This window comes from Pelecanus crispus, chromosome 4, assembly GCF_030463565.1.
Source record: "Pelecanus crispus isolate bPelCri1 chromosome 4, bPelCri1.pri, whole genome shotgun sequence".
NCBI lineage: Eukaryota > Metazoa > Chordata > Aves > Pelecaniformes > Pelecanidae > Pelecanus > Pelecanus crispus.
This window is the reverse complement of record NC_134646.1, coordinates 37,490,098-37,514,116: the sequence shown is the minus strand read 5'-3', so window position 1 is coordinate 37,514,116 and position 24,019 is coordinate 37,490,098. Positions and strand designations below refer to the sequence as shown.

General features: G+C 36.8%; 1 protein-coding gene across 6 annotated transcripts in view; it reads right to left on the bottom strand.

Moving 5' to 3' along the window:
- Positions 1–158: 158 nt before the first annotated feature.
- ARFIP1 (ARF interacting protein 1) overlaps positions 159–24,019 on the bottom strand; it is a 42,780-nt gene continuing 18,919 nt past the window's right edge. For 2 of the 6 annotated variants that reach the window (XM_075709115.1, XM_075709118.1), the window contains 6 exons: positions 22,162–22,257; positions 20,597–20,706; positions 15,410–15,631; positions 11,784–11,941; positions 8,706–8,880; positions 159–390 (listed from right to left, as the gene is read on the bottom strand). In XM_075709115.1, the coding sequence (XP_075565230.1) occupies positions 235–390; positions 8,706–8,880; positions 11,784–11,941; positions 15,410–15,631; positions 20,597–20,706; positions 22,162–22,257 (917 nt within the window). In that variant the 3' untranslated portion in view covers positions 159–234. The remainder of the gene's footprint in view (positions 391–8,705; positions 8,881–11,783; positions 11,942–15,409; positions 15,632–20,596; positions 20,707–22,161; positions 22,258–24,019) is intronic. The other 4 variants (XM_075709120.1, XM_075709121.1, XM_075709116.1 and 1 more) reach the window with 3 other exon arrangements.

Sequence of the window (24,019 nt, the reverse complement as noted above, 5' to 3'; positions counted from 1 at the left end):
ACCAACCTTCACATACAAAATGAGTGCTCTATATTTGAAATGACAGAAATTATGTTTGGTTACCTTAAAGTCACCCACTTTCCCACCGAATTCAGTTTTACAGTATTACAAAAGGGGAAAAAAAATTAAAGCTGTCTGTGCAAGAATCACTACAACAGTCCGTCAACCCCAACCCTTAATTATTATCAGATTTAAAGATTTTAGGTTAAGATTGGGTCCTCTTCTCTGATCTGATTACTGTTCTTCAAGCCAGGATGGGGCATCTGCTCCAGGAGTTTTCAATTTGATGTGGAACTGGTTAAGTGTCTGCTCAAGCTGCTTTTGATTCCCAGCAAAGTATGCCGCAATGGCATTGTGGAACAGAACAAGCTGATTGTGCAATACCTTAACCTGCAGGCAAGGATAGAGATAGGTTAAGAAGAGGAGGCAGATGTTAACAACGTCACAGGTCAGTTATAAAAAAATAGGTGTATTTGAGATGCTCAGACTTCATACAGGTTTATTTAATAAAAGTTCAAAAATACAGATACCAAATGCAAATATAAAATTCTTTAACATTAAAGCAATTTAGAATTTTCATAAAGTATGCTTAACAGGCAACACCAACTCAGTATGCATGGACCAAAAGCAATGCAGTAAACAGCAGAATGTTATCAAATATCAAACGCTTGATTACAAGTACTCAATTCCTTGAAAGTAGATGCCAAACCTTTGTTTAAGATACCTACCTGCAGGCCAAATGGACTTCCCTGAGACAGTACATGACAAATGCACTATCTAAGCATACAGTCCATTTATTTGCCCCCCTTGCAGAGGGTTGCTGTTTTCCAGCCCACGTATACCTAAGTCAAATGAAAGTGATGTACTTTGCCCAGCAATATTTCTTACCCATCTCCTGTAACACAGGGTTATGTACAGCACGTGGTCAATATCTTGACTATAACATTCATGCAAAGTAGTCAGGAAACACACAGGTCATAGCAGTGATCAAAACTTTGGGAGAAGAGCACAAGAGCAGCTGGAGGGCACCACTGTTTTTCTCTTCCAGTCTAGTCTATTATGACAAGCTACAGCACTGATGAAGTCAAAGTTAAACAAAGGTTACATTTTCATCCTAGCACACCAGTAAACACGAAGTTGTGAATGATGAACAGTAGGATGCTGGAAAATACATCTGTCCAGTGTCGCCTGCAGCCAAAACCTGTCCTTTTTGTTCTTCAGTGTACTCTCAGCCCAGCACCACCTTACTCTTGTGTCAGAGCCCGAATTCCTAAGGTGGTGGCCTTGTGCCTGTTTTCAGCCTACAAGACCTTAAGCCCAATAGCATTTAGCCGACACAGAAGAGAAGAGAGGAACAGGGTGCCTGACTGAGCCCAAAGGGAGGATGTGGTAGGCAGCAGGTTTAGCCTTCTCTACTCAAATTTTGGACTGCTGCCCTGTCTGTCAGCACAATCCACAAGGGAAAGTCTACTCCTGTCATGCTAGGAAGCAAAACTGTCCTTGGGCCAGGTTTGGCCTATGCCTACCAGTTGGCCATGCCTGTTTTAACAGGTTATTTGGCTAACACGCTTTTCTGAAATGCATGTGACTCAATACAGAGATACTTTATTGCCTTAATTTAGGAAAGGATCTCAAATTAAAAAAAAACCAACATGTATTAGACATGCTATTACACTAGAAGAGTGTAACATTTACACTATTACACAGAAATATAATAATATACTTTTAAAATAAAATACTTTGAGAAAAAAGGGCTAAGCATGTGCATGTGTGCACACATGCACACAGGTGTATATAAAAGTTTAAATTTATGTGTATACAACAATTTATTTTTTTACTGAATAGTCTCATGTCATGAATTAAGTTTTGCCCATAAACTGACGACTGTACAGACCTTAGTATTCTACCTAAGTGATAAACTCTCTTTGGTGACCCAAATTCAGGTCTAAGTTGCTGTGACAATTTGAAAACTGGTATTCCTGTGTTTTCTCCCGTAATAATTGAGGCTAATTTAAACTTAACACATGCAAAATAATCGGCTTTTTGCCTCATTAACAGTGTAAAATGGTAGGTTCCTCCATCAAAAGGCTCCCCAAAAAGAAATATGAGAGAGGCGGGTATGGTTAGGAAGGAGTCTCCAGTGCACATCGTATCTTGGGACAATGCTTTTCTCATTTACAGCAGATGACTTCACCAAATTCATGAGGTACAGACATTTTAATATTTAGGAGATGTAGACATCTAACTACACTTGTTCAACAAACTTACAGTTCAGCTTTTCAGAGTCATGAAAGATGGCCTCTTTCAGTTTGTGTGGGAATAAAAGTATATAAAGGCACAAATTTTTTGTATTTATAAAACTCTGTATTTTCATCCCAAAAATATTAAGTCATACAAGTGGAAAATGTCACAACAAGAGTTTGCTTTTAAAAGTTGAGAGCAAAAAATTTAGCAAGTACAGGTTTTTCTTCTTGAGCAGATTTGTTCATCATTGACATGCAAGGTTTCACACAGTCCAAGCTAGTTCAAGCACATTATTAAAATGCTACAAGAGTTTTATTCGTACTGTTTGTAGGAAGTCAAATAAAACAAGGGTAATTAATCCACCCTCCCAGACCATGCTCATCATTGGGGCCAAATCTGGTACTTTGTTAGGGTAGCTTTTAAAAACAAAGCTTTTGTGAACTTCCCTGAAGTCTTCTGATAATTTTATAAATTCAGTCAGGCCTAGGCTCAAGTATGTGTGCACATGCATGGAGAGGCAGGAATTGACAATGTAGAAGCAGATGATTTGGACTGAAAAAATATGTTTTGTTTTGGTGGGGTTTTTTGAACTACCAGTGCTACCTCATTGTATGAGGTTCTATCCCCAAGCCAGAGATACCTCATTGTGGTGTAAATGTTGTGATTATTACCAAACTGGTTGCAGAGGTTCAAGATGTTACAATTTCTGCTCTCCTCCTTCAGAAGCTGATTGCTAAGTGAATCCCAAAACTGATGGTGGGAACTTCTTATCCATAGCTTCATTCAGGTAACTTTAAGATTAAATTTCTAGAAAAAGACTACTTAAACTGTCTGACACTGTTCAAAGAATCTCTACTATGAAGCAGCAGCCAGCTAAGAGAAAAGAGCTGTAACATTTCAAATCACCTGATGTCCACTGCAAAAACACCTGCATCATCACAGCTAAGAACTGGATGACAAGTATTCACTGAAAGCCAGGTTCAGACTTAACCAGTTTTCCCACGAAAGAATCTCAGCCTTGTCCACTCCTATATCCAGCCATTGACTCCTACTGTGTTTCACCTTAGCCCTCCTGGCAAAACATTCACGCAGTTATGCAGTCAGTTGGATCAGGGAACAGATCTAGATTAAAACTAACCAGACAACAACATATTTGCTTTAACCTGGATCAGTTCCCCAATCTGATTCTCTGCACAGCTGCAAAAACACTTTTGTAAGCACAACAGAGAAGGCAATGTGGGGGAAGGGGGACAGAGGTTGAAGGGACCACTTTTTTTTTTTTTTTTTTTGCAGTAAATCCTTGAAGTGACTGTCAGACTACAGCGATAAAGGCCAACTCTTGAGCACTAAGCTGTAGCACCTATTCCAGTGAATGAGCATCTGAAGATTTGCCTTTCAATAAAAGAATGTTAATAGTATGCTGCTAAAATACAGGTTCCAGCATATGACTAGCATGCCTGTCAGAAAGCCGTCACGTTTTACAGTTGAACATCATTCAAAATCATCGTTCCTTGTTAATTAACTACATACACCTATTTGTTCCTAATTACAAGCAGAATAAGCACTCCATAGTAGACTTGGCAAACTTAAGTCTCCAAACAAAACTGAACGTTGTGGATAAGCATAAAAAAGTGGCATGCCCTAAACAGAAGACTGTTTCATATACAGAAGATACTGTAGGTTGGATTTGAGTTTTCACATTTCCTATGGATGCTCTTAACATTTCACTTCTTTTTAAATATTCCCCTCTTCTCCCCACCTTCCTCTGAACACTGTATTTTCTGTAGCTCAGTAAGTACAGATTTCTTTACATCCTCCTCATTCAGACTGTTTCAGCCAGTAACCAAAAAGACTACCTCCATTCTAATCTTTCTGTCAGTTTGTACCTCCTCACAACTATCATAATCCTTTCCCCTAGCTATCTTTATTTGAAGTTATTTGGTCTAAGCAGTTATGTCATCTGGGTTTCCACTAGATTGTATATTGCTTTCGTTTGTAGAAGCAAGCATTTAAATGTCAAGTACAGTACAAGTCACAGAAATGCATTCAATTTCTTTGTATACACAGAAAGATTTCACATTTCTCAAGTGCGTACATGAATAACAGTTTTTCCTTTCTCAAAAAGACAACGCTTTTTCAAAAATTTTTCAGTGGCAGAAATCTTCAGGCAAAGAACAGGCCACCATCCTTATTTAAAAAAAAAAAAAAAAAAAAAAAGATTAACTATTTGTAAACTACAGATTTTGACTGCAGCTATTCTTATGCACATTACCCAGTGCCACAAACTTCTACAGAACCCTGCCAGCTGGGGATAGCACCAATACAACTTTGCAGCAACATTTAAAAAACAAAAAAACCAAAACCCAGTTCCAACTTCAAGATCAAATGCTATAATGGAAGTGAATAGAAATCTTGTATATCTTGGTTTTACAGACAGAAACTTGCAATCTCAGCTTTACTGTAATTCAGATCTCGGAACCTCTGGGGGCTTTTATTGAAATATTAACATATGAACCCAGGAGAACAGGCACAAAGAGTCTGCAACCACAGGATGCCTTTTTTCCCCTAAATGTAGGGCCACCTAGATTATGGCTGTTTGGTGACATTTGCAGCAACACAGACCAACCGAAGCCCACCAGCCAGTTAAACTGGCTTTATAGTTCCTTTGCAGTGACAGCTTGAATCGCCTCCCAGTTTTCCCTGCTCTCCTCATATGTCATGCTCAACCAAATACGGGACAAAACTTTTGAGTGGGAACATAACTGAGTGCATCTAGTGGAGGTGCACTTACAAAAGAACATCTAGGATTCTGTTTTGACATTAATTTGTCAGGCAAAAAATATACCATTTATTTTTTTAAAATGTTTAATATTGGTCAGACCCTAAAAAATATTTATTGAGAGATAATCATGAACTAATTTGTCTAATCTAAAATTAAAACCTAAATTGCTTAATTGCTTTGCTATGGCAAGGTTTCATTACGCAATTATGTTTTCAACACAGAAGTGATAATAACAACTAAGCTTGAGACTACAGTACATCCTGTATCAGTATATACAAGGCTTGAAGCCAAAAGGTTTACAATCTACAATAGAGAAATTGTATGGCTACTATACCATTTTCTTACCTAAAAAGGCTTCTCTAATTAGACTCAGAACAAGTACTAATTCACACCTGGACTCAGCGCCATGACACTATGTATTAATAAAGTTGATGATTAGAGATTTGCATGTTCTAGTATATCATAACATGAACCTGGCAAAGCCATGCCTTGTTATAGCTGCTCAAATACTAAACCTCATTTGCCTTGTATGCAATAAGCCTGCAACAACACTAAAACAGCCTACAAAAAGGCCCTTTGTGAGAGACAGAGGAAAACCAGTATTTTGCCCATCTGATCTTCCTTTATTTTGATCTCCCATTCTATTAAATGGACACCAACATGGTCCTGGGGATAGACACAGAAAATGGCACCTTCCTGTCACTAAGGATATAGCATCAGTATAACCAGTATAATTCCCTCCCTGGGACTACTGTAACAGCTTAACAACAAAATCGCCTTTCCACTTGGGAATTCAACACCACATATGGTCTTCAGTTTAAGCCGTCTCCTAAACAGTGCACTACTCCCACAGCTGAAGCAGCTGTGTTACAGATACACTCATACAGCTGTACCCATAGCGCTCTTCCTGCTTTCTTTCTTTCTTCTCCTTCATGTTAGGTACATGCTGTATTTATAGATGTTTAAATTATGATGGATCATAGCAATTGTTATCATGTACCTTTGGAAAAAGCAGAACATCTGAGCTTATGAAATCTAACTGAAATTAAAATCTAATTCCTATACTTACTGATCCTATACTTACTGAGTTAATAATCCTTTAAAATATAAACGTAACTGACTAAGAGCAATCACATAGACTTTGTATGCAGCTAAAAGTGTAATGTTTATAATAGTTACATAGTTGTCTGGCAAATCAACTGTGCATTCCAATTTCTTAATACTAGCTGAGGACAAGTATGAGGTCTAACAGGAGCTCCCCCTCCATTGACATTAATGAAAAAATGGTTGACACCAGAAAAAGGAATAAAGATGTCAGATTGGTTAGAAGGTCACCTCTCAGATAACCACTGCCTCCCACTACACCCCAGGAAGCATTCTGGGCAACAGAAGAACAAAAACTATCAGACATGGATGCAAGCTGGAAAAAAAAGTGCTCCTGAAATGGAAATTTAGGATTAGGATTCAGATTACGTATTGTTTACTACAGAGAATCCGATACAATAAATAGAAAACACCAAAGTAAAGCTTACCTGAGTAAAGGTCTCAGTAGATAATTATATTTCAGCCTATATTTGACTGTAAAGGAAGTCCTTTCTATGACTTCTTTGGGAACAAAATTACATACACCCTTCAGTAAATACTTTGACATCTCTAGTGTCAAAACTGACAAATGTCAACCAGCGATAAAAAGGCTTAAGCATGTGAAAGTCCCTTCTGTATTAATCTAAAAGAAAAGGCAGGAAGGAAAAAACAATCTCCTTCAGAAAAAAAATTTGTCAGCTGTGACTGCTAACAGGATGCTTGATCTAGTTCAAGACTGTCACTAGGAAGACAACTTCATTAGTGTTCCCTAAATTATCTAATTTAGATTTCAAAAAAAATATGGAAACTTTTTTGTACAGTATGGAAATAAAATGCTTTCACTCTGAATCTTTCCTATCTGTATAAACATAAATTGATCAGCCTGCTATATAGTTAATGCAAACCAAGAGGAAGTAGGGTAAGTGCTATTGTCAACCAATGTGAACCCAAGCATCAGAATTCCTGTACAGATATGAGCTGGAAAGATCAAACAATTTCAACAGAAGTACATTATATTAGTAGCAAACAACTTACTAGAAGATGAAAACGGGGGGGGGAAGAGACACCTTCAGTATACCCGTTTTCAACCTAGCATAGTTTTAAAACTCAGTTCTTATAAGCATTTTCTAATTTAAGCATAAGTATCACCATTTAGATTAGACTTCAGCTTGTTCAAGAAAATTAATTTCAATATGGATTTATTTCCATTTGAAAGTTAATGGGCTACAAGTTCAGCAAGAACAACAAATGAAAGTCAGGGCAATACCAGTTTTTAATCATCTGATGATCTGGTTCATCAACTCTTAACACACTCAGTGGCTATGTGATTCCAGACCCCTGGACCTAATGCAAATGCCTATATGAAGTAACAGTGTTCAGGAGCTACATTTTTAGCATATATTGTTTTGGAAACCAAAAGGTTTGTTGATTTTCTCCACTTTTTTCTTCTTCTCATCTGTTGATGGTTCATGTTTCTTCCCTGTCTTCAATCTTTATTCTAAGCAGCTGATGCAACTGCGTATGTGATAATATATTCAAGAATTCAGAATAATAATCAGTTTTAATTGGTTTAGCTTGTCCCCATGATTTTCCCTTAAAGTTCCCTCTTCCATGCAAGGAGCATGGTTTCCTACTGTTGTCATCTGGGGCCACTGCTGTATTCTCTGACAGGCAGTTGTTACATACATTCAGATCTTTAAAATATATTAATTAACCCATACTGAAAATGTTAATCCACTGCTAGACATGGTCAAATTGACAAACTACTATCTTTTATGTAAGTTTTGATCATATTTTCCTCTCCCTGAAGGCACAGGAAGTACAGTCACAGATGATATAACCATTTCATTTACTATGAGTACAAACAAAAATCAGATCTTGAAAGACCATCATTTTTACATCGAGTTAGAAACAATTTAAGACTTGTTTATGAAAGAAAGCACAGTTTAAAAGTGTGTTCTGTATGGCAATTCTATTTTTGCCTGGTAGACAGAATAAGAGGGGTAAGAATCCCATCATTAAGAGGGTATAGGTGAAATGGTATGGTTGGAATAAACACATATGGGAAAAAAAAACCCCACACTTCAAACCAACAGTTCAAGAGCCCTGTTTAGAATTAAGAAATTTGTATTTCTCAGTTCAAGTTATTAGTTTAAAGAAAGCTTAATTTTGAAGAAGCCTCTTCACAGTTCTCTCTCTTTCTTTGTGCATATCCTCCATGACAGTGTTGTCAAACATAAGTATTACTGTGAATCTTAAATCAATAGTTATATGACTCATTTAACCATTAAATGTGATAAACTGGAAAAGTAATGCTTCTCCAAACTTGAAACCTCCCATATCAACAAGAAACTTACTACCCTAATGTTTGCCATTTGCAGCTGGAGCAGCTTGATTAGGACCTTTTAAGGTTGCCTGCTCTAAAATTGTGTCCTCCAGTGATATAGCAAGAACTCAGAAAATTCAGCTTATTTTCTTTGCTCGCTCTACTTTTAAATTAAGATATATTTTAAGATCTAACAACTAAAGTATTTCTAGCAAAGCAGATACTTACAGGACAAAACTCTTAAACAGAACATCAGAAGTTGTAGCTTACCTTATTTTCTTCCAAAAATTTCAATTTGATAGATACATCATTACGCATTTTGTCGTATTTCTCTTTATGCACTTGAAACAGTTGTTGTGATTGCTCAATCTTTGGCAGAGTGTTTGCATCACGAGGGCCAAGATTGAGCTCTTCTAGGTCTGTTCGATAGGCATCATATTCAATCCTGAGAAGAAAGAAGAGGAGGAAAAAAATCTAAAGGCAAAGTGTCTCAAAACAGACCTCACATATAGGGCCAAGTACAACAGAAGAACAAAACAGTCAAGTACGGAAAAAATGAAAAACCCGGGCAAGTTTTTTTTCCCCCTCCCCCTATTCATCAAGCAAAACCACCCTTAAGTACATTGTATAAAGCTGCCTCAACAAGTACCCTCCCTCATCTGTTCCTGTCTCAACCACATGCTCCCAACCCTCTGTTTTGTGCTGGCTTCAGTGGTCAGATGTTCCTTTCCTGGAATATCTCAGCTATTAACCCAGATAAAGCTAGTAAATTTTTTTTCAGGTTATTCTTCTGCTGTCGAATCAGTTCAGTGAAGAGTTTGTGTCGAGAGCAAGAGAAGCACCAAGAGCAGGACATCCCCTTTAACCAGATGTTTGAGCAATGGCTCGCTTCTACCAAACTCTGTCCCAAGGCTTCTCTAGCATGCTCTAGGCTTCTCTGTGTGCATTAACTGGAACAGCTTTATAGTTCCTCCACAAGTAGCTTTGCGAGAACTTATCTGCCCTGTGGATAAACAGGCTGCAAAAAGCTGATGCATTATTTATACTCCACTGAGGGCCTATCTTATTTTCCTAGGGAACTCAGACTCTCTGGACCAATATGACCACTGAAGAAGATAAGGGAAGAGAAAGACAGAAGGTTAAGACTAACAGCTGGGTAAATATTTAAGCTAACTCTGCACCAAAAGTATATATCCCACTTCTAGATAAGACAGATGAAAAGTGTTTTCTAATTTACTCTTGTTCTCTCAAAATTATCTATCCTGGATATGGCTAGCAAAACCAGAATTGATGTTATCATATAGGCTCTTGCTTGCAGACACCTGACAATGTTTTAACTGAACAGCTAGTCTTCATATACCACTATTTATTAAAAGTTATAAACCTGCTTGATATCCTTCCATATTAGACTGTATCATTTTATCACATGAATAAAGATGAACCAGTGATACCTTCCTTCTCATTTTAATGGAAAAAATCAAAATGTCTTAGAAGTATTTTTTAATACAGAAGTAAGTTTCAATATTCAGTTTTGTCTTCAAGAACATGAACTGATTTTTTTTTCCAAGGAAGTTTAAGTTAAGCTTTCTATTCATCAACGTATAGCATTTATAAGTGGGAGAAGCACCCATGGAATGACAGTAGTTTAAAGATTGTATCACTAAATTAATCTTCTGCTCCAGTGTTACATACAAGTCTACCGAACACTGGATCCTTGCCAGATAAACTATTTTTATATTTTAAAACATTATTGCAAGTGGATGAGACAAATGTAGCAACAACCTCTAACTTTTTTCTTCCTCCTTTTATGCAACATGTGCTCCTTTGTTGACAGCCATCTAGCACTTGACCAGGTAAACCAACAGACAATAGCCAGAAATCACTCCAGGGTCATGGGCAACCCTGTCCAAAGCCTCACTCTTCCTTCCATACTTCTTTGTAGCTTTCAAATAATGAAACCTAGCATATCACATGTGATAGATGCCAATTTTAATGGAACAAACCTACCTATTCCTGGCTTTCTCACAACAGACATTACTAAAACTGGAAACAAATTGAGATTAAGAACTGGTTATAAAAAACAACTTTTCAGTTGGTATAACTGTTCCAAAATAAAATACAACACTTTCAGCGGTAAAAGGAGTTATAATATTCACAGAGCTCCTCCTGATTCTCATTGCCACTATGATTCAGGCTTTATTTAAATAATTTATTACTTAATTCCAAAAAAGAAACAAACCAATACAGAGTTGACAGAAGAGGGGAACAGATGATTGCTGAAGTGCAACTGGGGACAGGGAAGAAGAGGTACAGAAATAAACGTGACCTATTTTCACGTTGCAAAATGATAGACTGGCTATGTAACTGTGATTTATTTGCCTTATTGAAATGCCAAAATACTTGATGTCTTTACTGAACAGAAAGGGAAAGTAGTGAAGGTATTTCAGGAGGGAAGAGCTGTATATTGAAAATGACTAGCACGAACAATCTTAGCAGATGTATTTTGTATATATTTTCAAGGGGATACCTGAAAAATGTGTGAACCAATTTTTTTTTTAATACTTCAATGTGAAAAATAAATACTTTACATTTAGATTAATTCTGCCTTTCATGCTTTTTGAAAGTTTACCAAAATATCTAAACAATGACTTACTATTTTGCTTACAAATAAAGCGTTAGAACAGAACAATGAAAAAAGGGGGGGAGGGGGAGAGAACTTCAAAACTCAAGTAGTTTGCAATTTTTGACCTAAAAAAACCCCCAACCCCAACCACAAAAAAGAATATGTATAAACTACATCCTACTACATACAGAAGTGAACCTGGCTTTAGAGCACTATGCCATATCAAAAAGTAACCTTCTCCAGGGCAGGAAACCCATCATTTACTGCTAGGTATTATTCACTCACTAAGAAATTTCTTATTTTCCCCTTTCCAACCTAGCCTGCAACTTCTGCATAAAAACAGAAGCATGTATTGTGCATCAACAGAAGCACCAGATTAAGTGGTTTGCAGTCAAAAAAATTATTTCACCTATTACAATGTAGCCAAATAAAAGGATTGATCTTCCACTGTTACGCTGCTTAGAAAGCCACCTTAATGTAGCAGGCAGGAAAAAATAGCTATAATTACTCTTAGATACAGAGCTAATGAGTAAAAGAGAACGTTTACAAAATGCTTGAAGATATGTGCAATGAGGCAGTTAACTGTAAATCCTAATTAAACAAGAGTTGTGTTATAAGGTTTTTATCTGACAGGTTAGTCACTCAAATACAAGGACTAAGCTGATACAAAGTCTGTTTCCTGAAGATTAGTTTGTAGTTAAAATAGCTAGACATAGAATAGCTACCTGGCACTTTCATACTGTTTCACAGTCAATAATGTATCCTCAATTGTTTTATTCACCAATGTATTCACACTGGCAATAAAAAAGTTAATAGCCCCAAGAAGAGTTTCTCCATTTTTAGCTAGAAGTTTCTGTGTATCTGCATTGTAGCCAAACTCCTCCTATAAACAAAAAGCAGAGAAAACAAAACTGTAGATCATTTAAAATCATAACATTCATCAGCAACTACATAAAAAAATACAAACACACAGATGTGGAAATTCTGTCACTTCTGTTTGGGTATGGTTATGATTAAATAGATATAATTTCAATACAATATTCAGTTCACAGTTTTTATGAAATCTCTCCAACATCAGTAACACAGTTTACAATTTTGTTACCATGTGTGATGTTAAATCCTATTTTATAATGTGATTTTTCTGCACTTGGAAGTCTTGAATGTTACTTAAAAGTAAGTGCTAATGTAATCTTACATTGTCATTCAGCACAGTTTTAATCCAGCATTTCTCATGTGGTTGTCTAGGTAATGCTTTAATACCAACAGAGACACCACTACATTACATACAGTAATATAACTAAATTCACAAGGGCACACAGCATTAATTAGCTATTAAGTTTTATTCTTACATTCTGGAAAAGAGCACTGCGAAAAAAAACATCTATCACAGTTTAACAGGCTGTAAATAATTGAAGAGCAGAGCATTATAATGGATAGCAAATAAAAATTATAATGTAGTTCAGCCATAAATTTTAAAGGGACAAGGGCAAAATTATTTCCAAGGCATTTCAGTTACATTTGGATATATGTTTGTTCACGTCTTTTTGTTAACAGCAGCGTAAGCCCTGACCAAGGCTGCAAAGATTTTCCTAATGCATGGATGCCAAACGAGTCCAATTATTGTATTTATGTCATCCATATGGCATCTTCATATTCTGCAGATGGGAGTTCTCACAAAAGAGTATAATCTCTGGTTGTAATGGCTGTAAAACACGCTAAGTTCATATTTGGAACTTGGTCTTTTTAGGCTTGCACACTGCCAACAACTGACTCAGAAGTGCTGTATTCTCCCAGTTTCCTTTCATCTCTCTAGAACACGAACACAAAGCCAAATGGTATTTCATGTTAACATTACCAGCTTCATGAGGGCAAGGGTAATGGGCAATGGAAAGGGAAGAATCCTCTAGAAAAGGAAGTGCAGTGGAAGTGAGCAATTTGAAGGAGAAGAAAAAAGGAAGATAACTTAGGGCACGTTTTCATGAGCTAAGCCCTGTAAACACTGCTAAAGATCTGTCGCCTTTGCTTTGCACAGCTCCTTGGGTGGCAAAAGCAGTCAGCCAAATCACTACAGGTCTTGCTGAAATTAAAAAAAAAAAAAAAAAAAATAGTGTTTTTCAGCTGGTTTTGCTCTAACGTTGCCAGCTACACGGTAACACAAGTGCTAGCACTGGGAAGACGTAGGAGCATACAGGCAGAGACAACAGCAGTAGGACTGCCCCTTTCAGCAGTGTTTAGTCCCATCTCTTTTCCCTCCTGCAGGCAAGACTGCAATTAGTTTTCCAGCTGGTCCTCTGACCCAGGTCATCGCAGACCCAAATGAACAACACTACCAATTCAAAGGAGGGGGGTAAGAAGGATGGGACTGCAGTGGCCTGCAGTACTAAGAAACATGCTAGCCACCAAAACTGTCCTTCTACCTGTTTGTACAGTTTCATATAAAAACTTCTCAGTTTTGTCCATGACCTCTGCAGATACCTCTTATGAAACAGACAGGAAATCATTTCCATATCAAGAGTTTACACTCATGCACAGGTCAATTAAAATTGGAATTCATCTGTCTATATAATTAGAGGCACATGAGCCTGGAACCAGGAGTTATCTTTGTATCCAAAAGAGAAACAACAAAACATTCACATTAAGTAATACCTCTGCAGATACCACACTGAGATCTCATTTTGTTATCATGTATAAAATAAGAAATATTACCTTAAGAAGTGGTGTGAGTTTTGTTTTTGTTTTAAACTTATATACTGCTATCACATTAAACATTAAAAGACTGACTGCTCAGAAATTCTACTTTTAGTCTTGTACAGGTTTTAGAGGCACCAACGCTATCCAAACATGCAAGAAGAACAGGCCAGGCTACAGATGGTAATATAGTACAGGTTAAACAAAGGGAAAACACAGAGAGGAAAGAGACAAACATCAGGCAAGTCTCCAAGAGGCAAAGGTTAGATAACTTTTATTACAGCAGCAGAAACCTTTATTTGATTTCCATCAACAGCCCCATTCAATAATCTACACAAGAGATGAATGACTGAACAAATTCCAAGACCAGTACAAGATGCTGAAAGAACCTGGAAGAACAGTATTCCCACTAGAAGTTACAAGCTATTCATGGGAAAAAAAAAAAACCACCGCATTCATTAAACAAGAGCATGATGCCAGATTTAATCCAAGTTTCAGAAGAAACATCCAGCTTCAGCACATACTTCATAACAATCACTAAGTTCTGCCACAAGCCACATGCCCGTATTTGTATGAAGAGTAAAGCGATTGTTATGAACTTCTCTTTTAGCAGACTATGCAATTTCTTAGCTGCTAGAAGGCTCTACTTTCACAGATTTTCATCTGTCAGACTGTAATATTAAAAATTCCTGTACTCCAGCGCAGGAGTCTCAAATTTTTTCAGCTAGCTATCGGCTAAGATTCCTCTATGCAAGCATGAGCCCCACCTCCTCCCTTAAAACTCAATGGGAATAGACAATCATAAAAAAGGGAAAATAAACAGGCAGAGGTTTTAAGTTTAATAATTGCAAAGGTAATTTGGGCTGTTTCAGCAGCTATGTTTTAGGGAATCACTAAGCCCCTTAATACTGGTTTTCAAAGGATCAGTAGCAGTATCAAATTGCTTTAACTTTAGAAGTACAGAACAATCAACGTAGAAGCAAGCCAGCTATTATATTTTATATGCAACATCTACCTTTTCTCTCCTTACAGCAGAGAGTTTTATTATTGGCAACAAGAAGTGCCAGTGTTACATAAACTTCTAAACCAAGCAATCATAACAACCCAAATGCAGGTATCTAAAGATTGCCTCTTTTGCTCAGAAACTCCAGACAATGTAAGAATACAGATTAGTCCTATTAGTAGCAAAACTCTGATTAAAAACGGACTTTGAGATGAAATCTCAATGCTTGAATATGCTACAGAAAAATAATTTACTCACATTCAATGTGCACAAGTAATGTGCCCTATTCTACTTACTCCCAGGCATATTCCCCAAAGACATCCTGTAATTGAAATGACGTAACACTCTAGAACACTTTGATGACATTTCATTAGAAGCAAAATTAATAGTAAAATGTATTTTCTACACAGAGTTGTCAGTTCTTGAGTCCAACCATTAACTAAAGGCAAACATTCAAGTAACAATAAAGAACTACAGTAATTTCAGTAATTTCCTGTAGTTTTAAGTGAATTACATAAGCTTTTAACACAAAGAGCATATAATATACTGTTAACAACAATGTTTAGAAAAATAGCTGCTAACTACTATATACCCTGCACGAGTCAATTAGGCTTATCTTCATCTCTGCCATTTTATTTTTTAACACTATAAAAGTCTTACATGAAGTTCCAATGATTTCAAACTCAGGTCAGCAAATGCATCTCCAAGTTGCCTTTGGGTATGTACCATCTGGAATAGTTGTGTGGACAGTGTCTGTGCCAGTTTCAAGATATTTTCATATTTTTTTTTGTTATCTCTCAATATATCTATCTGAGCTTCTAGTTCCAGATCTACTGTCCTTGAGCCACGACCCAATTTTTCAGAGATGATCTGACGTGTACACTGGGGGAAAAAAAAAATTAAATTATCAAGAATCAAATATATTCAAGACAACACAGCATACACCCATTTTCAGCTTCAAGGGACATATAATTACATACAATTCTTTCACAATCACCCCTCCCAATATAAGTTTGCACAACAAACTGAAAAAAACAACACACTCTTTAGAAGTTTATCAGGACTCAGCAAGAACAGTTGGACAAGTCTCAACTCCTACTAAGATGAATATTCAAGTTAACAAATCAAGAGCATAACTAATTGTTTCTCAAGTAAAAGAACTCTTATCTCTTTTCATGTTTAGTGAATCTCATTAAGTTAAAAGAAGCAATTTAGCCCACTGCATGAAAGTCAGTTAATGGGAGTATTACTAGTTCTGCATAAAAATATCTAGTTAGTGATCTTTTGGGCTTTGTCTACCAACCATCCAATTCCAGATCACCCATATTAAGTTTTCAAAAAATGTTATTTTTGGGGTGTATTTGGGGGGGAGGTAAGGAGGTGGTGGTTTTCAGCACAGTTTTTAAAGCTGACTGGGAAACTGGGAACTCCTACTGAGAAATATGTAAAAATATTAAAATGTATTTCTCATTATTTACACATCTATAAAATAGAGCTGATTGTCTGAGAACGATGTACTATTTCTTTTTTGTTACAAGTCAAATTCTTAACAGATTTGCAGTTCATTAACACAGTGAGCAGAAAACGTGCTCTTTCAAGGCTGTATACACTTTCACTCAGCCAATGGCTGCGACAGCTCAGGCTGCTACCACATTCCACTTGTCTGTGACACCTTCTATGCCAGAGATTTGAGCCCAACTTGGCAGTGAGTCTCCCGAGATGCACATTTGAGTTTCCCTTGACTGAGACATAGGAGAATCCATTTGCAAAGCAGATGTGTAGCAAAGCCACACAATTTCTCTATGGAAAGCAGGAATTATTCCCTATTATAGTAAGTTACTTGAAGTTAATCTGTGGTCCCAAGAGGTGAAGAGATAACCAAAGTTGCACATATGAAGAATTACTGCTAGAAACAGAACTACAAGGAAACGAAGTTAAGTAGTCAAGGCCACAACTACTCTGGAGGGACTTAACCTAAGTGCAAAGCTGCTATTTTTTAGGTGAAATAATGCCCAAGCCTATCTTACATCACATTCCCCAAATTCATTACAGCACTGAATTTCCCAGGATTTACAAATTCAAGGACTTCAGTTTAATCCAGTCTTTACTCACATCCAAAGGAGATACACCCTTAACCTGCTAGAACTTTCATGTCCCTTCTAAATTTAATACACAAACACAGGAAAGACTCAAGAATGATCAAGCAGAATGAGCTGGTCATAACTCATAAGCTTTAGATTGGAAGGTACAGACTATTTGGCTACTTCATTAGATTCAACCAATTAACAAGAAAGAGCACAGCCTAATCTAGGAGACATTTGTCTGTCAAGAATCAGAAATTTGAGAGAGCATAACAAATCATATCAACACAGCATACAACTTTACTACCAAAGTCTGCAATAAAAATTGCAAATTACAGCTTAGCAATGAGTATGGTCAGAGCATAAATAAGCATTTCACTAGGAACTATGGAATTGATGGCACAAATTTTGGCTATTTTCAAAAAAAGCTGACACACACCTCCCCCCCCCCCCTAGAAATGCAAGAGAAAAATCTGAATCATGGAAGGCAAAATATTTTGAAGCAAGAATAAATTACAAAGGAAGGAATTATTTTCAACCAAGGAGTATTTGCTTCAGAAGTTACAGCAAAACACCTAAAAAAGCTCAGCAGTGACAAGCGAGGAAAAACTAGTAATTGGAAAGACTTACACTGCATACTTTGTTAAACTGAGATGTAGCAAAGGATAAAGTTGAACCCTGAGAATGAACAAGAAAAATTGAGAAAGAACATACACCTATCCATTTTGATTTACTCCGGTTCTAAGCAGACTAGTACAGACACACAAGTTGCTATATATTCTCACTAGCAAACGGAGAAAAATCCACACATTAATTGCATTTTGCTTTGTTCTGAAAGAGTATCTATAAAGAACAGTGTCCTGAATAAGACCATGCTCCTCAAAAAGAAGTCACACAAGGCGAAGTTTAAGAAAAACAACTCTCTCAAAGAAAAAACCCACCAAAATACACTTACGAGAAATATATTTTGAATTGCATATGTTAAAAGATGAACAGAGACATTAGTGGACATGTCTCAGAAATAAACGTTCCACTAGTAGCCCAGTATTAAAGAGAGGCTTGTAAAACAGGTATATTGGTTTTTTCCTCAAAGTTTAAGAAGTTGTATGAAAAACAAAAACAAAAACTTTTTACTAGAATTGCTGGAAGTCGGGAAGAGTCACAACTTTCCTGTGCCTATGTCTTTTTGCTAAACTGAAAATGCCTTTCTCATCCAAAGGCTGAGGGAGGAGAAAGGGAAAGACCAGAAAAAGCTCTTGCCACTAGATTCTGGGAAGAAGGGCAATTTCTTTTGATGCTAACTCATGATGACTAAGGAGCATAATAAGATTGGAGAGAGTGAAGAGGGACAGCAGTCACAAAGACAGCAGAATAATCTTATCAAGTTATAAATTACAGGAAAAAATTAAATACAGTCTACGAAAATTCATGGTTAGGCTAGAGAGAAGAGCAGCTTTAACCTCCTGTGATTTTCAATTGGAAACAGTTTCTTAGAAATAAAAGCGGGAGATAACAGCGATTGTCTCTCATTCACAGAAATGCATATGGGACAAAAAGCAAGGTACTCAAAATATAAGAAGGCATACTTAATCATCTCTTCACAGATGGGTATGACTTCTGAACGTATCCAATAATTTAGATTTTACAACTCCTGATACAGACACCGTGACAGAAGAACAACTCATGTCAGATTCCTAAAGAACTTCCTAACAGCAAGTTTCACCACTAACTCCACTTGCAGATTAATGTCTGGTACATTGAGTAGCATGGCTGTCAGCTCAGAGGGGTTCAACTGCTGACGTACCTCCACTAACCATTTACTCCTGCCCTTTATTTCTGCATCTTCTAACCTATGATCACTTATCTATTACGAGATAAGGAGACTTCTTCCCATGACCTTCCTAATGGGAACCAAAGCAAGCCAGTATGCCCACAAACTGAAATACTGTCCTTAATCAAATTAAATACCCTTAATTGGTTTAGTGTGGACTTGGTAATGTTAGGTTAATGGTTGGACCGGATGATCTTAAAGGTCTTTTCCAACCTAAAGGTTTCTATGATTCTAAATATGTTTTTTGCATGTAGCCTACATATAAAGCGTTTTCAAATGTATGGCATCTCCAGGGACATTTGCATAATGCTCCCTCAACTCAGAATGAATTCATAAACTCTATCTGAACAATCCTATTCCTCCAAAAAAGCCATTCAAGAAGTCAGTATGGGGCTCTAGAAAGACTGTAACTGACCTATCTCCTTAGGCACATTTGGGAAACAACTTCAAGCTTATAGATTTCAAGAAAACAGATTCATTTAGTTTTCTGGAAGCGCTAGTCTTTGTTTGCTATGCTGTAACTGGTAGGATTCTGGATTTCAGGGAGGGGGAGGTTTAAGCCAAGAAAGAAATCTAAAATCCCAGCTTTGCAAAGACTACTGCCAAAGAAATAATGTTCTAAACAAGGATCTGAGACCACTTTTCCCAGCATTATTCACTAGTCCTCTGGCTATTGCTTCACATAAGTGGGTTTGCAATCATTCTATGATTGAGACATAGGGATTTTTTTGGTTTTGTTTTGTAAATCAAGGCACTAAAAAGAGAGAATAAGGTCAAGCCCTCTCCTGTTTAGTTGTGGGATAACAGATTCAATCTCAAGAGTCAATGTTTCTTAGACAGAGAACTTTAAAGAATGGTTTCAGCTGAATAGCACATATTCTGATTGGACCACAACAAGCTTGCGGAATAGCTGACAGACTTCTGCAGTGACTACAAAATTTAGATTACAAGAAAAGTAGAAAATTCTAAAAGCCATTTAATTAGACATCAAAAAGATGCAGACTTCTGATTCTAACACAAAGAACAGCATAAGCATTTACTAGTGGGTAGAATGTCTCCATTCCTGCTTCCCATCCTCACTGGGGAGGAAGTCCTTATCTGGACTTAAGAACACTGGAGGGATTCAGACCTGCATTTTACAAGGGAGATTCTTAAATTTCTTCATGCTTTGATATAAATCCCACCAATGAACAACCAACCTGTCCACATCTCTGTCATTTAAGTTGCAGGCATAACAAAAAGATATTTTTCAAAACTGGTCTTTTGTTTAAAACTCCTGATAGTAACGTATTCCCTGACAATTGTCCCTTACCGTATGGCTTTTTAATGAGAGTCACTTCTGGCAAACTGGTGCGCTTCAAGCACCTTTTCTTTATTCTTTTGTTATTATTTCAATTTCATCAAATCCCAATTGATCCGAAAGAAGCACCATAAAAGAGTAAACCACACATGAATCAAAGCAACAATTCCAACACTAAGAAAAAACAATCGGCCAAGATGGAACAAAAACATCAGAATAGAGATTAACAAGTATGGAACTTGTAGATGGGCCTGACTCTTTCCCATCAGTTGAAATTTTATTATATCAGCAATGAACTCAAAGATAGCAAACATTTAATTACAAGCATGAGTGCTGAAATCTGTACATTTTGTACGTTGAAGGGGACATTAGAAATGGAACATTCTTTACCTTGTTAAATCAATAATACCTATGAAAGATTTTCCACTTAAAACCAGGGATTTAAAGAGGCTTACAAAGAACACTACATTTGGAAGAAACCTAAGGCTTCCCTATCCATTTTTGCTTATGCTCACTGCAACAACAGATTACTTTCATACAGTAGTTCAATACTTTGGAAGCTTTAGTCCAATCTAGTAGCAAACTCCCTTCTAGAATACATACATACACACAGAGAGAAATGTATGTCTGCAAACCTTGTAAGTGTTTAGGCTCCACTTTCTCACCAATTCCAATTTCTCCATTGCTGGATTCTTTACTTCATCTGCTAATACAACAGGTCCACTCTTCTGCTGAGCTCTGCCCCCTATGTCAGACACAAAGCAAATCTTCAAGGCCTTGGGGTTTTTTTGTTTTAGGGGATTAACCGCAGGTACAGGAGATTTGCGTAATTGCACATGCAAAAACAGAGCAAGGTGACAGTAAGAACAAGATGAATATGCAGATTTTCAAAATCAATTCCAGAAAGAAAGAATTATTGTAATAGTGATATAAAGCGTGTATATATCTCAGTATTCCATGTAGTAATAGGCTGAATAAAGCTTACCTGAAAGCACGGAGTTTTTCTAACCAACCTTAAAACAGCTTTTGAGACATGTTTATTACTTAAGCTATGTTTTAAAATTCCAACAGTTGAACACCCTCTTGGATTTAGCCAATGTAAAAGCCTGTTTACAACCTGCAGACCATTAAGTGAAAATTATCAGCATATAAAAACTGTTGTCACAGAGCACAGCTAATAAATTTCAAACCAGATTTTTTTTATCTTTTCCAATGAACGTCATCCTTTCCAGAAGATGTGTTCAGCCAATATTTGACTTATTTATTTCAGCTTCATTAGCTCATTGTATTAGGAATAATTAATTCTACAAACCACCAGCATAAAAACAGCAACAAAGAAAAGATTTGAAGCAACAAATTAAAATATCTAGGGCTGCACATTAATTGCCAATACTTAGTATTTTCAAGGTAGTATGGGATATCACATGGATCCTAAGTTTTAATTTTGCAAAAATATTTCCTAGTGTCCTAAATACTAAGAACTGCAAAGCACTACCACTTTTTAAGCAACATTTTTATTTATTCATGTACAATTTTTACTACTCCTGCCTCTAATCCCTACTGCTACTTAGAATCACCTTAGCCTTGCCAGGTTATTTATGTAAATAAGAGTTTGGAAAAAAGTCTATACAGATGCCTCAAGATACTGCTTTAGCATCAAGCTCTACTATGTTCTTTACGTCTTCAAAATGCTGTGCAAACTTTAAGTAATTAATCCTCTCAACACCCTTATGAGGTAACTGAATAGGTTTTCTCCTTTTATATAGGAGGAAACAGACAAAGATGTTAAGTAATTTGCCCATAGGCACAAAATGAGTCAAGTGGCAAAGCCTAGTTTGGGTGTTGTGAATTCCTAATGGCCACCTCATACTCTATGCTACTGGAATATGTGATCATTTGGGCACAAAATGCCAAAAGTTTCAGCTTTAACCTAAATAAAAGATTTTGGTTACTCCCATTTTAGCTACTGTTTGTTATTATTAATACTTGGTATTATTTTAAAATTTTATAGAGCAAAAAGCAGCATACAGAAAGGAAAGCAGAGGTTACTTTGTGAACTGTTAAAAGCCAGGAATGAGAGCCACCAAAAAATCCCAGAAGTCGGATTTCCAGCTAACAGCAAATCAAATTCTTAGGGACATGGAGGAGTTAGTACAGTGTCAGCAGAGACAAGGGCGTTATCCATTCAGTGCTATGATACCTGTGGGAATAATTAAATCACAACCTTGTCCAGCCAGTCTGCTAGCTGCTGCACTGCTAGGAGATATAATAGATGATTTGGGTGATGCTGAGGAACCTGAAAAGGGGACATATTTAACCATGAAAATCCATCATCTTCCCTTAGAAGGTAATGTGCACTTTTACACAGACAGGGCTTTTTTTCAAAACAAAGAAACATTTGCTTCAGCAACACACTAAATAGAAGCATTCACGGAAAAGTTGCTGGAATTTCTGATGGAAGTGCTTTTCAAGAGGTGCAGCTGTTCATGCGAACTACTCCAAGTTTTCATGATTTAATCTTTTTCTCTAGGTCATGATGCCAAACTTTTTTTGTTTTTTTGCTAAGAGTAATCAAAATACAACTGACAGCTTCATCAGTAAAGTATACACTATCAACAGAAAATTCCACGAAAGATTGTTATATACAGCTTCCACAGCTGAAACCTCCTTTTTCAAGTCTAGGTAGATTTCACTCTGCACTGTCACTGAATGGTACTCACAGCATTAAGAGGTGAAGTAAACTCTGAAATCTGTGCCAATTTCAGATATACTTGATTAACATCTGCTCCTAAGTCTGTGTAACCACGCAGCAATAAGCTATCCTGAAGATCATACAAGCCATTAGCTGTTAAGGTGTGTAATCTCCTTCCCAAAAGAAAGATTTCACAGCACTTGCTTGTTCTCTTTAAAAAAAGCAAACCCAACTTTAAATGACCTGTGCCATGTGTGTTCTCTAAGCTGTTTTAGGATTATGCTTTTCAGAGCTTTGCAACTCTTTCAAATATCACATAAATGTGAAGTGACATTCTTACGATGTTTTTAGGATTTAAAAACCAAACAAATAAACTAGCTTCTTCTCTGTAGTGATGAGCAATCATCAAACTGTAGGGGAGCTTTTATTGCTTTTGCCGAGAAATTCCAAGATACTTCAGGGCTAACAGTGTGCTGGAGGAAAAGGAAAATCAAACCTAAACTTAACTGGATTTTGTTAAAACTGCTAATCAGTAACACCAAAAATATCACTCAAAGTAATTGAATCAACAATCAGCTTTTGCCTTTTAAACATACTATAGAGCACTACTAACATGGGCTACAATTAATCCAATGATTTGGACCCAACTGCACAGAGAAGACGAGATTGAAAGATAGCTCACTTGCTGTGTCCTTCTGTAGTGATACACTGCATAAGAGCTGCAACTGGATTCATCCAGGCATAAAAGTTTGACTGCAAGACCCTGCTAAAGGCCTAAAGACTGAATCACTTCAGCAAGCAAGCTAAGACAAGCAGTTTAAAAAATCCTTATCATTTGACAGAGTATTAATGCAGCCTTATGCATGCTTCATCATTCAACATCCCCCAAATCCTAAAAGCCCTTCCCCTCCAGTATTATCTACTTTGAGTGTCCTTATTAGGGCTTCATTTTTGAATGCAAACATAATTTTTAGAAATAGGGCAATCATTCTACTTTTGTCCATACGTTTATAAGAAGCCTTAGTTTCTACCATTTCTCCCTCTCTCTCTCTGATTGGGTTAGAGCATTAGGAAAAATCTGAAGAAAATATCCTTGGAGGAAAACTGTGATATCTAAAGTGTTTAAAAATTAAATGTTCAAAGCCCATCATTGGTGCATGTAACTTACTACAGAACATTTGGATTTCAAACATATTAGTGTAGCTTGAAACACATCTTAGACACTTTTTCCCTTACAGGCTAATGCACTTAACAGCTGCAACAGTTATCCCACTAATAGAATACAAAAACGCAAGAATGGTGAGCAGTTTGCCATCTGCCCAGTTTTTAGCTAAATATTTTGCTAATTTCAAAGACTTGAGAAACC